The 16,353-nt window shown below is 37.1% G+C and overlaps 1 protein-coding gene across 1 annotated transcript; it reads left to right on the top strand.

Annotated features, from left to right (window-relative positions):
- Positions 1-1,868: 1,868 nt before the first annotated feature.
- LOC125809601 (putative disease resistance RPP13-like protein 1) lies at positions 1,869-16,063 on the top strand. The gene is made up of 3 exons (XM_049489198.1): positions 1,869-5,941; positions 6,451-6,524; positions 15,720-16,063. Exon 1 carries the CDS (start codon positions 1,869-1,871, stop codon positions 5,910-5,912), a length of 4,044 nt encoding a protein of 1,347 aa, XP_049345155.1. The 3' UTR covers positions 5,913-5,941; positions 6,451-6,524; positions 15,720-16,063.
- Positions 16,064-16,353: the final 290 nt, after the last annotated feature.

Raw genomic sequence — 16,353 nt, 5'->3', positions numbered from 1 at the left:
GATACATTACAAATCTAGGCTCATTTTTTATTCACCTCAAAGTATAGTTTTATTCCCATGTCATTCCTAATTATCATTGGAGATGAATTACCTTCTAAAATCATCTATCTCCACCTCAGCTGTAATGACGGATTTGAGAATCACAAAAGAAATTGTTTGTCCGATAACTATTTTATCACTTTTGTATCTTTAATAACTCATCTCGCTTTCCCAGATCCCTGAATGTCTCAACAAAACATTTATATATTCATCATGTATCAGCTACTATTTTCATCTTTTTTGACTTTGTTACGATTTGCAAGAACAAAAATTGAATTTTGAATTTCATGAAGCTGGCACGATTTGGGAGAGATTGACAGCAAGTTGATTTGTGTCATTTGAAGAAATCACATTCAATTTTACGTTCCCTTTCCTTTGAAATTGTAACTAAAAAATTTTAACGTATCAAATTTTATGTATCGGGATAGATTGCTATGTATCTGGATGACATTAATTTTGAGAAATTTTTGTATATTGAAAAATGGTAGGGATAGGATGCAATTTTCTTCTTACACTATGTGATTCCTAAAAAAATTACTTATTTATAAGTCAAAAGCCAAAAGAACATCCAAATAGGCTCTAAATAACTTAGATTTATTAGGTGATTGAATGATAACTTTATGAAATTGTGGTCGACTATTGTAACGCTATACTAAGGACAATTATCTCTAGGTAAGATTATTTTAACAATAGGTGTCTGTAATTAGAGGACCAAGACCTTATGTGTTTGTTGTTTGAAGTTTAATCAAATCTTAATCCACCTTCATTAATAATCATTTTATAGAAGCACTTTTCATACAATGTTTTTTTATTGCTTTGAGGAATGCATAGATAGAGACAATAGGATCAGACTTAGAGAGGATTGAAGTATTCAAAGATATCTAAAACATAGTTTCAGCCGAAGGTGCTAAAAGGTTCACCTGTAGCCTGAAGATTGATGTATGCAAATTATACTTTGCAAGGTTTGAATGGAACTCAATGATTCTAAAGCAATTATTCAACTCTTACAATGAAATGTTGTAAGAGATATTTTTGTTGAGATAATAGCATATAATTTTTTTTGTTATTTTATATTTTAATTATTACTCCTAATTTATTGTTTATTTTTTAATCATATTATATTTAATTGGTTTGTCACAAAAATTATATGAATATTTACGATGATTTGAGTTTAAGATAATAGTAGTTTAATAAATGATTTTTAATTTTTAAGAAGATAACAATATCATCTGAACTCGATCTTCAGCCCTTATCACGATTTTCTCAACAAAAGGAAGGAGATGAATCTGCCTAAGTAAAGATATGACTTAGATATGATATTTGAAAGAATGAAAAGAAGGAGAGACTGGTAGATTTGCGGAACTAACAAGTCTATTAAAAAGTCTAATTAGACACTTTTACACGAATTTTTAAGTGGATGAAATCGATCGAGCACATATACTAGTGTAAAATAATAATACCTTTTATCTCAATTTATGTGAGATTTTTCATTTTTCATTTTTCAACAATCAAACAATTTAAATTTTGACCAAAAATTTATGCCTCAAAACTTCAAAAAATTTGAAATGAAATTTATATATTTATAAACTATATAAAAAAATATCATAAGTCACTATGATTGACAATTCATAATATCTAAAAAGTGTAAATATACGTAAATAGACTTATTTGAATATTTAAATTAAATAATGTGTGATGTAAATTAGATGGCAAAAGTGCACGAGATAATAGTGGAACACGCTTCCCACTGAGTAGACTCAGTTGACTTGACAATTTAGAGAAACTATTGAAGCACACCATCTCTGTTAGTATCTCTCAAATCCTTAGAAATGGATATCGGTTTAGCAGTTGGAGGTGCGTTCCTCTCTTCAGCTCTGCAAGTTCTCTTTGATCGACTCACCCCACAGTGTGATTTCCTTAATCTCTTCCGAGGACGGAGGCAAGATCAGCGTCTCTTAAAAAAGCTTCATATTAATTTACTTGCTCTTCGTGCTGTTGTCCATCACATCGAGATCCAGCAGATTTGTGACGAAGATATTCGGACTTGGCTGAACCAACTTCAGGATGCTGTGGACAGTGCGGATAACTTATTGGATGAGATCAGTTATGAAGTTGTGAGAGTGAAGCTGCTGGTATCTGGGGAGGAAACAAGCCAGCAGGTTCGTTTTTGCTACTTAGACTCCATGATGCCCAAATTGGAAGAGACCATTGAAACATTGGAAGATTTGGAAAAACAAATGCATTGCCTCACGATCAGCCTGAAAGCTCAACTGGTGACGGGTAAAAAGGATTCACCTAAACGTCTCCCATCAACTTCTTTGGTTGATGAATCAGGGGTATTTGGTAGGTATCAGGAAGTTGAGGAAATAATTAGGAAGTTGTTATCATCTGATGATGCTGCACAAGGATCTAGTGATGTGATTCCGATAGTGGGATTGGGTGGAATGGGCAAGACAACACTTGCTCGAGCCGTTTACAATGATAAGAGGATAAAACAACATTTCAATATTACAGCATGGGTTTGTGTTTCAGAAGAATATGACGCTTTCAGAATTACAACAACATTACTTGGAGAGATAATTGGGTCATTGGACTCAAAAGTGAGTGCCAGCAATCTTAATCAGCTCCAAATTAAGCTAAGTCACAGGCTTAAAGGGAAAAGGTTTCTTTTTGTTCTAGATGATGTATGGAATGAAAGCTACACTGATTGGGATGAGTTAAGGTGTCCTTTTGTTCATGGGCGAGAGGGAAGCAGGATCATTTTAACAACAAGAAAAGAAAGTGTTGCCATGATGATGGGAAGTGAGATGATTCAGTTGAAATCTCTTTCTGAGGAAGATTGCTGGTCTTTGTTTAAAACACATTCATTTGAAAATAGAGATCCCAACGAATATCCAGAGCTTGAAGTGGCTGGTAAGCAAATTGTCGGGAAGTGCAAAGGGTTACCTTTAGCTGTGAAGACGTTGGCAGGTCTATTGCGCTCTAAATCAAATATTGAAGAGTGGGAACGTCTTCTGCGAAGTGAAATATGGGAGCTACCAAGTGACATATTACCAGTGCTCAAACTAAGCTATAATGACCTTTCTCCGGTGCTTAAGCGTTGCTTTGCTTATTGTGCACTATTTCCTAAAGATCACCCCTTTGGTCGTGACGAGGTTGTTCAACTATGGATTGCGAATGGCCTTATAACACAGGGAGAAAGTGATGAAACAATTGAAGATACAGGGAATCAATACTTTTTGGAGCTAAGATCAAGATCCTTGTTACAAAAGGCATCTGATTTCTCTTTGTTTAAATGGGAAGCAAGGGAGGTATTCTTGATGCATGACCTTGTCAATGATTTGGCTCAAGTTGTGTCTGCAAAACTTTGTCTTAGGCTTGAAGATTGTCCAAGGCCTCACATATTGAAAAGAGTTCGACATTTGTCATATCTTAGAGATTGCTATGGTGAGTTTGACAAGTTCAAATCTCTTTCTGGCCTTGAGTATTTGAGGACATTGATTCCCGTAAGGATTAATTTTTATTCATTTCTGAGCAAAAAAGTTGTGTATGACATACTGCCAACACTCACCTCCTTGAGGGCATTATCCTTATCTGGATATCAAAACCATGAGTTTCCTGATGCCTTGTTCATCAATTTGAAGCACCTACGCTATTTGGACTTTTCTCGTACAAAAATTACAAAACTACCAGATTCAGTTTGTACTTTGTATAATCTACAAACATTGTTGCTGTTGAATTGTTGGGGTCTTGTTGAGTTGCCACCAGAGATGCAAAGATTAATCAACTTGCGTCATCTTGATATTCGAGGAACTGGTATTTCGTGGAACATTCCTCTACAGAAAAGCAAGTTGCAGATTCTCCTACTTTCTTATTCAACAAGATTTGTGGTGGGTGCATGTAGTGATTCAAGAATTGAAGAGTTGGGTGAACTTCAAAATCTCCATGGGTCCTTATCGATTTCAGAATTGCAAAATGTTGTTAATGGCAGGGAAGCTATTAAGGGAAACATGAAGGATAAAAAGCACCTTGAAGAGCTATCTTTGTCATGGAGTGGCATTAATGCTGATGATTCGCAAATTGAAAGAGAGATTCTGGATAAGTTAAAGCCAGATAAAAATATTAAGAAACTGGAGATCAATGGGTATCGAGGGACAAAGTTTCCAGATTGGTTTGGAGATCATTCATTTAGTAAGCTTGTCTCATTGCATCTCCGGAAATGTAGGGATTGCGATTCTTTACCAGCACTTGGACAACTGCCATCTCTCAAACATCTTTCAGTCAGTGGAATGCATCGGATACTGCAATTGACTCAAGAATTCTATGGGAGTGTGTCTTCAGTTCCACCATTTAGAGCTCTCACAAACCTTGTGTTTAAGCAAATGCCAGAATTGATAGAATGGCATGTGTTAGAGAATGAAAGCTTTCCTCAACTCAAGCATCTCGACATAATTAATTGTCCTAAACTGATAGGGGAGCTACCTAAAAGTCTTCCATTTTTAGCTACATTAAGGATTTCTGGCTGCCCAAAGCTTGGGGTTCTTCCTGATGGTCAAGTGGCTATGTTTGGAATCCATTTGAGTTTGATCCATCAAAACTTCACGTCTCTTCAGAAATTGAGAATTTCAGACATGCCAAACTTGGTGGAGTTGCCATCAGAAATATGTGGACTAACAAATCTTGGAGAATTGAGGATATCTAATTGTGCAAGGTTAAGAATAATCAGGATTCAGAAAATGCAACAGCTTATTGAATTGGTTATTCGAAATTGTCCAGATCTTATGTCCTTAACATTTCTGAGTCTACCAGTAACACTGGAAAAAATACATATTTCACAATGCGGAAAATTGGAGTTGGAGTTTCCAGAAGATAGCATGACTGGGAGCTGCTGTAACATGTTCTTTGAAGAATTAAGACTTGAAAATTGTGAGTCTCTACGTCATCTCCCCTTTGGCTTTTTCCCTAGAGTACATACTCTCATAGTCTACAGTTGTAGGCACCTTCAAACGCTTTCATTTCCACATGGAATTGACACCCTTGAAGTAGAAAGATGTGGGAATCTTAAAGCACTTACAGTACCAAAGGGAATTCATCTGAAATTTCTGCATTCGATGAAAATCTCAGGCTGTGATAATCTGACTTCTTTTCCACAAAAACTTGCTGCTCCGAGCTTGAAGTATCTTTGGGTTTATGACTGCCAGAAACTGAAAGCACTGCCAGATTATATGCATGAACTCCTTCCATCTCTTAAAAATCTTTGGATTTCCAACTGTCCTGAACTTGAGTCCTTCCCTGATGGAGGATTGCCCTTCAATATAGAAATCCTAGACATCTCTAGTTGTCAAAATCTGATTACTGGCAGAGAGGAGTGGGGTCTACAGAGACTCCCTTATCTTAGATGTTTCAGAATTTATGGTTCTGATGAAACTTCAATTCTAGACGAAAGTTGGAAGCTGCCGCAGAGCATCCAAACAATTACCATAGAGGGTCTTCCTCGTCTGAAAACACTAAGTGGGAAAGCTCTTGAAGGATTCAAGTATCTTCAAGTTTTGGAAATTAAGCACTGCCCTCAGCTTCAATCACTACCCGAAGGTCTTCAAGGCCTCACCTCTCTTGCAACATTAGAGATTGAAGACTGTTGTCAGCTGAAATCACTTCCAGAAGTAGGGTTGCCTTCCTCGCTTTCTGTTCTGAAGATCTCTTCCTGCCCACAGTTTCTATCACTACCAGAAAATGGTCTCCCCTCCTCTGTATGTCGATTAGAGATCAATGACTGTCCATTGCTTACTCCTCGTTTACATAACAAGAAAGAGGAGGACTGGCTAAAGATTGCTGGAATCCACACTCTACTTATAGACTATGAATTGGTCTAGTAGTGAAGAAGAACATGGTCCCTTATCTGGTACATTTGTTCATAAATTAAATGATTCAATCTTCTATCGTCTTTTTAAAGTACTTTTTCATTGTTTAGTTATTAACTTTATCTTCTGCAGCATTTTTCCATTGTACAGATCAATATAAGATGTGTTGTTACATGAGGGAAAAGTTATTCATATGCTGTGATATCTGCCAAAACAGATGGATGGAGAGGTTTGTTGACAATTCAACTCTAAAAGTTATTTGCCTACTTGTCAATTGTCATCATTCGCTGCATAATTTTTTGAAAAAAATTAGAATGAAAGAGAAGAGCCCCTGGGCTTTGGTCTCTTGATAAGAAGGCAACACATAATATGTAGGTTAAACACACTTCAGGGGTTCCAACCCTTAAAAAGGGAAAATTATGAGATAGAGAGTTGTTTTACTTAGATATTTAAGTTTGGCAAGAGTTACAAACATGCATTTCTTTCATGGGTAAATCTTTTATGGAAAGTTGCCGGCTAAAATAACTCTTTAGTCTTGACTCTATTGCAGATTCGACTGGTATGACGTGCATTTTAGAAGAATGGAGGAAGTAAATTATTCGCATTTGGATTTCAGTTTGACTGGTATGCGGTGTATTTCAGTTTCTTCAATCAATAAATTATCTCCTCTTTTAGATATTTTATTATCCTGTTATTTCTTTCAACATACTCAAAGATTTCACATTATGCTAATACTACTTGGATTGCTCTTACCCTCTATATATCAGAAACTGAGCCCGCTGGTAATCTGGTATAATTAAAGCACCAGCTACTGATTCTTAATTACTTGGCAGATTGGTTGCCTTCCTTCGGCAGTGATCGAGCTAGCTTTTGATTGCTTCTGCTGAATTACGCAATTTTCATACTGAAGCCTACCATATAACTTACAACTTAAAAAGTTAAAAGTGTTGCAATTTGGTGTGGTGAATCTCTATTAGAAAGTTGTTTCAATTTCCTAAACATTGGAAAGTCTATTTACAATTAAAACATAAGCATTTTAAATGATGAAGGCATTTGTATGCCATGTAAAAGTATTGAATAAGCTAAACAAGGTCTTTATCTCAGATTTATGGGAGATGACGGCATAAACCTTATATTTATCCAAGCCTAAGGCTTCCCCTATTGTATAAAGAAAGGTAATCTAGTGTACAATATTCCTCTAGTGTGCCACTGCCACCTAAGAATAGTTCATCAGCTATATTGGTTTAGTACTGTTGCGACTACTGTTTTACTGCACTGCTGTACTGTTAATCAGGATACACGTTTCATTAGGATTAGGTTTCTTCAGTTAATTTAGGTATTAGTTTTATATTAGCTACTGGTTGTGTATTCCTACATTTTTTTTATTTTTTTTAAATTAATTTTGGACCACAGGTCCTTTTATTTCTTCTCCAAGTGGAAGCAAACAGTAAGGCTTAGTAGCCCAAATTACATCAAAGTCGGATAGCCCGAATTAGGAAATAAGAGCAACTTAAACTAGAACCAAGTACAAACTCTCCCCAACATAGGATTTCCTAAAGTTCTCTCTCTCCTAAGCACCGCCGCATCCATGATCTTGAATGAATGGGTTTGACTCCTCCCTTTATGCTGGTCCTTCTTGTAAGCTGATGTATCTTTGCATATACACAACTAGATCTTCTCTAATTAGACATAACATTGTTCTGTCAATATCAAAGCTTGTGTATAGCTTTATATTTATGTTTTGTCTTAGCTTGTAGAGCCAATCCTTCGTGTTTTAATTCGCATTGTTGGAATTTTATGCTTATCTATGCTGATGATTCTTCTTCCTTTGCTTGGTAAGTCGTAGAAACTCTGTGCTTGCACCCCCTCTGCTTGATCGAATGTCATATTTGCTAGATAATTTGTTAATTGGTTAGCTTCTCTAAATATATGTTTTACTTGAACATGCTTTCTAGTTATGCTCTGTTGTATATCCTCCATCTTCTCTGTATGTGTCCAAGGGGTTTTCCACTGTTTTGTTATAATGTTTTTGATTACTAAAGAGTCCATTTCCAATATTATCTTCTGAAAATTTTGTAGCTTATAGTATTTCAGGGCCATCCATACCCCATCAATTCAGCTTCCATATTTGTAGCCTCCCCAATGCACTGTGCTTCAGCATATATCAAATCACCCTTAGTATCCCTTATGCTGAAACCATATGAACTCTGTCCAGGATTTCCCTTGCAAGCCCCATCTGTATTACACGTCACCCAATCTGCATCTGGTGGATCCCAGTGTACCACTTGAAAATGTAATTTTGGCTTATATGTGTTTAGTATGGCAATCATATCCTTCCAATCCTGATCACCTCCTTTTATCCATGGGTATTTCACTCTCAGTAACATTTGGGCTGTTTTATGACACTAACTCTTCATCTTCTCATATGTCACTTCTCTTCCATGTCTTCTAGCATTCCTTCTCTTCCATAATTCCCACATTATAATAGCTGGCATTGCCTTGAGTATTTGCTGCAACTTATGTTTTGCTGGCCAATCCCACCAAGTAGTGATAAGTTGCTGCAAATGTAATCCTTCAATGTTTATACCTGCACAAGAAGCAAAGTGATTCCATAGCTTTTGAGCTATAGGAGCCGTTAGAAAAATGTGTTGTATTGTTTCCTCTTCCCCCACATTACAACAGTAGCATTTGGACGCCATATATACTTTCATCTTCTTGAGGACATCATCTGTTGGGATTCTCTTTCTCCATACCCTCCAAAGAAAGAATGAAATTTTAAAAGGGAGCCCCTTTATCCAAATATTATTCCTCCATTCATACTCCTCTTTTTTTCTTCGCATTAGTTGAAATGCTGATTTAACAGTGAATTCTCCTTGTGTGTTGCCCATCCACCATGCTTTGTCTTCTCCCTTCATTCTAGGATTAATGTTATCCAGAATGCACTTCACCATATCTTCAAAAATTAGCTGTCGTAGTCTAGATGTATTCCATTGTTCATTCAAGATCATTTCCTTCACTTCCACCTCCTCATTTAGTCCTTGTGGTTCAGTAAAATATAGAGCACCTTGCTTTGTCCAGTTGTCCATCTAGAAACTAGCAGTCCCTTCTTTTTGTTGCCACCATATCTCATGTTCCACTTCGTCCCTAATTCTCATCATCTTTCTCCAAATCTGTGATGCCCCTCTGTTTTGAGTAATTGTAGGGTGGTGCTTTTTACAATATTTGTTCCACATAAATGTACTCCACAAAGATGTTTTAGTTCTAAAATTCCACCACAACATTGGTCAATAAAAATCAGATGGCTAAGCTACTGGCAGAAAGACTTAAGAGGGTGGTGAGCAAATTGGTCAATAAAAATCAGATGGCTTTCATAAAAGGGAGACAGATCATGGATGCTGCATTGATAGCAAGCGAGTGCATAGATTCAAGAATGAAAGGTGGAGTTGCGGGTGTATTATGCAAGTTAGACATCCAGAAAGCATATGACCATGTAAATTAGGCATTCTTACTGAATGTTTTGAGACAAATGGGCTTTGGCAGTAAGTGGCTAAAATGGATAGAAGTGTGCATTAAAACAGTCAGGTTCTCAATACTAGTAAATGGTGACTGTTGGCTTCTTTGCATCAGAAAGGGGGCTGCGACAAGGTGATCCACTGTCACCTTTTCTCTTTATTCTAGCAATGGAAGGTTTTGACAGTATGATGAGAATAGCTACACAGAACATGTGGATTAAGGGCTTTCAAATAGGAGACAAAATAGGGAATGGAAAGGAGATCAGCCATTTGCTATATGCAGATGATACTATCATCCTTTGTGAGCCAGAAGCCGAACAGCTGAACTACATCAGATTGATTCTGATCTTATTTGAAGCAGTATCAGGGCTAAGGGTCAATTGGGGGAAAAACAACTTGATTGCAGTCAAGGAGGTGCCTCAGATTCAAGGATTGGCAAGTATTCTAGGGTGTAAAGTAGAGAAATTGCCGACAACCTACTTGGGAATGCCACTAGGGAGCAAACATAAAGCGTTGGGGATATGGGATGGAATTCTGGAAAAAGCAAAAAAAAAAATAATCAAGATGGAAGGCTCAATATCTATCCTTGGGGGGTAGAGTGATCTTGATAAACTATGTTTTAGATTCAATGCCTACTTATGGTATGTCGTTATTTCCAATTCCTCCAATAGTTATCAAAAAGCTGGACAAACTGAGAAGAAACTTCCTCGGGAAAAAAGGCAAAGAGGGAGAGGGCAAGGGTTACTATTTAGTGAAATGGAATACTGTGATGCTAAGCAAAGAAAGAGGGGGACTGGGTATTAAAAATTTGAGAATCCAAAACAAGAGCCTTTTGATGAAGTGGTTGTGGAGATATACTAGTGAGGAAGGAACCCTATGGAAGGAGATGATAGTGGCAAAGTATGGGGAATTAAACCCATGGTGTACAGAGATAGTGTCAGAACCCTATGGATGGAGAGTATGGAGGTCAATCAGAGCTTTATGGAACTCTATGGAAGAAAATGTGTTTCTCAAAATTGGAAATGGCAACAAGATCAAGTTTTGGAGAGATGGATGGATTGATCAAATTCCTCTAAGTGAGTCATTCCCAGATCTTTTCTCAATCTGCAACAATCCTGAAGCCAGAGTATGTGAATGTTGGACAACTCAAGGCTGGGACCTATCCTTCAGAAGGCTATTGAATGACTGGGAAGTAGATAGAGTGGCTTCTTTCCTGGAAAAATTGGGGGGAACCAATCTAGTAACAAATGCACCAGATAGAGTTATTTGGAAGCACAACAAGGATGGCAAATTCACAGTAGACAGTGCTTACAAGAAAGGCATACAAGCTGGGGTTAGAGGCTACCATCATCACTGGAAGAGTATTTGGAGAGGATTGATCCCCACCAAAGTGAAATGCTTCACTTGGTTAGTCATCAAAAGAGCCTGCTTAACTCAAGAAGTGCTTCAGAAGAAAGGAAAGCAACTAGTCCCTAGGTGTTTCCTATGCAATTTGACTGGGGAAACAAACAATCACCTATTTTTACATTGCAAATTCACTGCTCAGATCTGGGAGCTGTTTCTCAACATCACATGTTGTAGCTGGTCTATGCCAGAACACACCTCTGATCTTTTTAAATGTTGGATCAGAAAAGGGGGTAGCAAGACTCAAAAGAAGTGGTGGAAGCTAATACCATCATGCATATGGTGGTCAGTGTGGAAGGAAAGAAATGGGAGATGTTTTGAAGATAGATCTAATTCCATTCACAAAGTAAAATGGAATTGTTTGGTATCTTTACTTTTTTGGTGTAAACAACTCTGCATAGAAGATGTAGATCAAATTATAGAATTAATAGGGAGCTTGTAATTTCGCTTAGGGCTGTAAATTTTGAAGGTGGTCAGCATGTCCTTAATGCTGAAGAATACAACTTTACCAATGTTCAAAAAAAATAAAAAATTCCATCACAACTTAGCAAATAGAGCATCAGATATATCCACTAGAGACCTAAAACCTATTCCCCCTTCTCTCTTAGGATAACACATATCTGACCAAGCAACCCAGTGTTTTCCTTTAACTCCAGAATAGTTTCCCCAGAAAAACTTTGACAAAATCTGGTGAATCTGATCTGTCACACCCTTTGGAGGTGTCATAGTAGATAGCATGTATATAGGCATCGACTGTAATACATGATTTATCATAATGAATTTTCCACCAAAAGTCAAGAATCTATTCTGCCATGAAAAAATTCTCGCAGCAACCTTCTGTAAAAATCCTTCGAAATAGCTTTTATTCCCCCTCCCATAATATATGGGACAGCCTAGATACGTGAATGGGAAGTTTCCAGGCCTTATACCAGTCAGTTTTCTCAGCCTTATAGTCACCACCAAAGGAGCTTTTTCATGAAGATAAAAGAAGCTCTTATCTTTGCTGATCATTTGTCCCGACACTCTTTCATACTCCTTTAATATCTTCATCATATGTAGCACTGATTGTCTCTCTACTGAACCAAATAGAATGGTGTTGTCTGCATATGCTAAATGATTAATCTTAGGGCTCCATTTCGGCATACCAAAACCTTTAAATGACTCATGTTCATTAAGATCATTAAGGCTTCGGGAAAGAACCTCAACTGCTATCACAAATAATGTTGGGGAAAGTGGTTCACCTTGTTTTAGCCCTCTAGTAGAGTGGAAGAATCCATGGGCCTGTCCATTAACCATTACTGAATACCAATTCGCCGAAATCAACCTCCAAACCATATCTATAATTACCTCTGAGAAACCAAATTTTCTTAGAACTTTGGTCAAAAATATCCAATCAACCCTATCATAAGCCTTAGCCATATCTAGCTTTACTACTACATTTGTTTCTTTGCTTCTTAAGTGCATGTCCCTAATTATTTCCTGGGCTAATAACACATTTTCTGTTATACTTCTCCCTTTAACAAAACCACTTTGGTTTTGAGAAATAATATTTGGCAAAACTCCTACTACTCTTTCATGCAACAATCTCGAAATCACCTTATTTGTGAAGTTGCTAAGGCTGATAGGTCTCAGATCTTTGAATTCTTGCACATTCTTCTTTTTTGGGATCAATACTAGATTAGTATGTGTGATGAATTTAGGCAGAGCTTGCCCACAGAAAAAAGCTTTGACTAATCTGGTTAGGTCTTCACCTATAATTTCCCAACAATGTTGAAAAAATCTCCCTGAGAAACCATCAGGCCCTGAAGCACTCTCTCCATTCAGCGTGAAGACCACATTTCTTACTTCCTCAATACTTGGAAGCTTGTCCATCTCTTCATTCTGTTCTTTGCTGATCAGTTTAGGGATATGTTGCAGTATGCTAAAATCCAGATTTCTTTCCTCCTCTGAAAATTGGTCTTGAAAATATTCTACTGCTGCTGCGCCCTTTTGTTCATTAGAAGATATTTCAACTCCTCTCATATCTTTAATACGCTCTAAGTGAAGCTTCTTTCTTCTTCCCCGTACATAGGAATGAAAAAACTTTGTGTTTCTATCCCCTTCTTGAAACCATTTCATCCCAGCTTTTTGTCTCCAGTATTCCTCCTCAATACTTAGATACTTCCTCAACTCTGCTTCCATCTTACTTAATTCTGCTCTGTTAGCTTGCGTGGGCTGGACCTCGAGTTGCTCCTCTTTTACTTTGATTACGTCTTCCAAAGTGGCAATTTTCTGAAAGACATTACCAAAAGTGTCTTTGCTCCATCTTGTCAAAGCCTTTTTTTTGTATTCTTCAGCTTGTCCTGAAACACTATGAATGGGCTTCCCTGTCTATCTGATCTCCAATGTTGTCGGACCACCTCCTCGAAGCCTTTATGTTTAGTCCAGAAGTTAAGGAATCTGAATGGTTTGATAATGGGCTCATCAAGCATATTACAAACCATATGTAAAGGTGCATGATCTGAACCTTGTCTCACAAGATGATGGACTTCACTAGAAGGGTATAAATCCAGAAATTCGTGATTTACCAGGATCCTATCTAATCTCTTGAAAATTCCTCCTCTACTCTACCATTCCACCATGTGAACATACTTCCCGAGAAGTTTAGCTCTGATATAGCGCAGTTGTTGAGGCACTGTGCAAAGTCCACTGCTTCTGTTTGGGTAAATGCTAGGCCTCCCAATTTTTCTTCTTCCCTTAGAATTACATTGAAGTCCCCTCCTACGATCCATGGATTATCATTCTCTTCAGCTATATGCACCAGATCTTCCCAGAGTTCCCTCCTCTCCTCATTACTACACTTAGCATATACTGCTGTCACCAATACACTAGTGTTGTATTGTGATAGCTTTATAGTCAATTGTTGAGTAGTGTCTAATATGAACTGGCCTTCAAAATCTTCATCCCAGAAAATCCATATTTTTCCTCCCGAATTAGCTAGAGCATTTTTGTATCCTAGCTTACCTCTATATTGTTCAATCTCACTTGTTTCCCTGAAAGGTTCCATGATAGCTAAATATTTGTAATGATGTCTTCTATTAAGGTCAATCAACCGCTCAAAGGATTTCTTAGTGTTGACTGACCTTATATTCAAAAATATTAATTTGTCAATCATTGAGAAATCTCTAAACTTCGTTCCTTATTACTCCTTGTTCTAACCTGCAGTGGTATGATTGATTTGCCTTTTTTCATATCCCTCTTCAGACTGTTAACATGCCTTGGTGATAGATCACCAGCCCTGTTGATTTGCTGAATGTTTTCCTCCATCTCCTCATCCTCCTCCATCTCCTGTATGCTTTTTATATGGTCTTCCGAGAACTCTCTCATAGGCATATTAAGTTGTAGCGGAGTACCTGCAATCACTAATTGCAAACCTGTTTCTTCCATGGTGCTAACATCTAGTTTTTGTGTTCCCAAGTCCCCCTTTGATTTAGTACTTCCCCTTTCCTCTTTATTCTTCTCTTTCTGGGTTGTTGTGGCTGGAAGTGTAAAGTTGTTCTCTACCCACTGTTTTGTAGAGCAATCTTTGCCTATATAATCTTTTGGCTCCTGCTGTTCTATGCTCTCCATCCCCTCTTCATCATTGAGTGCCTCAAATTTGTTTGTGGTAACAACATCCACCTTATTCCATACCTGACTACTTTTTTTCTTGCTGAACCCTACTTTATTTTGCCTCATTTCTTGAAATATTTCCTCGTTGTTCTCCACTTCCCTTTTCCTATCTTCTTCTTTCCCTATGTGCCCCTTCATCACTGTATTTGTTCTTAGTTCTCTTTGTTGCTCCACTCCTCTTTGTCCATTTGTTTTCCTCTCTATTCCTTTTTCCCTTTCATTCTCCATTGCCGTCTGCCTGTTTGGATGAAGTTCTGGATGTTCCACATAACATTGTTGTTCATCGTGTCCTTGTATCATACATGTCTTACAATACTTGGGCATATAATCGTATTTAATCTTGATCCACTTCTCTTGCACCTCTCCTTTGCTTCTTATTCCAATGTTAATTCTCTTTGGAAATTCTTTGAGTAGATCTACCTCCACCTTAACCCTGGCACAACTGGGTCTTGTTTGGTTTTTAGTCGCCATATCCACCTGTAGAGGTTTACCTACTGCAGCCGCCAATGAAAATATTGTTTCTTTCCCAAAGAAGTTTGGGGGCAATGATGGAAAGGAGATCCATGCAATAGTTGTCGATGTCTCCTCCTCCGGATCAAATAATGGATCCCACTTCAATGTCCTCATTGGGTATGACCAATTTTGTTGTTCAATGTAAAACACTGGTTTGGACAGCAGGTTGACATAATCTTCTAGTAGGGTGGCCCTGATCAGTACATATCTGTTGGTCAATAGTCCAATATTCCATTCACCTTTCAATCCACATTGTTTTGGGATTAATTTACATAGCTCATGTATGTCAGGCCATCCATATGAGAACTTTCCAACCACAGCGTATTGAAGATTCTCATTAACTATCATCTGCTCAACCTCAGATTGATCCCATATTATTCTAGGTTCTCCATGCAAATACGAGACTGGTTTTACCGGCATCGATTTCACTTCCCCAGTTGTTGATCGAAATAAACTAGCAAAAGTCTGCTGACCTGCCTCCGTTGTAGGCTGGCCAGCCACCGTCACAGTCATAATGGCAGAGTTTATCGGCGGCGGCGCTTTATTTTATCTTTTGTCCGTGTATTCCTACATTACAAGGAGTTAGTTTAGGATAATTGGTTTATTTCACCTGCGTATAAACTCTACAGGAGGCTCTTCAGAAACACTTTTTTTTTCTTTTTTCATTCTACTTCTCTGCATTTATGCGCTATCAGCGCCACAAAATACAAATACTCTAATGAGTTTTTTTTTTCTACAGACAAATGGCTCCTTACACACCAGTTGTTGATGCCGACGCCTCCACTATTGTCAAACACGGGTCTGTTTGAAAAGCCATAATCTAATTGAAATTTGGTGTAATTACACTATTTGACATGTTTGGTAGACTAAGTAATTACTTGGCAAGAGAGGAATAGGGTATAATTGAAGAGAGTAATTGCACTCCTCAATTTCCAAAGCCGGGTTAGGAATTGGTATAATTACACCATGAAATTAAATATAACTTTTAAAAATTATTTTCTTCCTTTTATTTACAAATGTAGTTTTTTATTTAAATTTTTTTTTTTATCATTTTTTAAAATAATTTATTTTTTATTTCATTTCCTTTTCATTCTCAACCATTACTTTTCATGTGATTCCATTCAATTTTTCGTGATATCTATTTATTTATTTATTCTAATTTTTTTCATTAGCATAATTTTGTTAGTCTTCTAGTTTTTACATTAAGATAAATTCATTATTGAATAAGGTTATATGCTTACGTTGTTCTTTTCTTTTAATTCATATTTATGTACGTTATGTTAAAATTTTATAGAAGAGTATTATGTTAAATATTCTTGTTTGAATTTAGAACTTATGTTATATTATTGGTTTCACTTGTTTTAGTATTATTG

This window comes from Solanum verrucosum, unplaced genomic scaffold (assembly GCF_900185275.1).
Source record: "Solanum verrucosum unplaced genomic scaffold, falcon-dt-bn FXZP01000276.1, whole genome shotgun sequence".
Lineage (NCBI taxonomy): Eukaryota > Viridiplantae > Streptophyta > Magnoliopsida > Solanales > Solanaceae > Solanum > Solanum verrucosum.
This window is presented reverse-complemented; position numbering and strand designations above follow the sequence as displayed.

Coding starts and splice junctions, on each gene's coding strand:
- LOC125809601 (XM_049489198.1), top strand. CDS start 1,869: ATGGATATCGGTTTAGCAGTTGGAGGTGCGTTCCTCTCTTCAGCTCTG.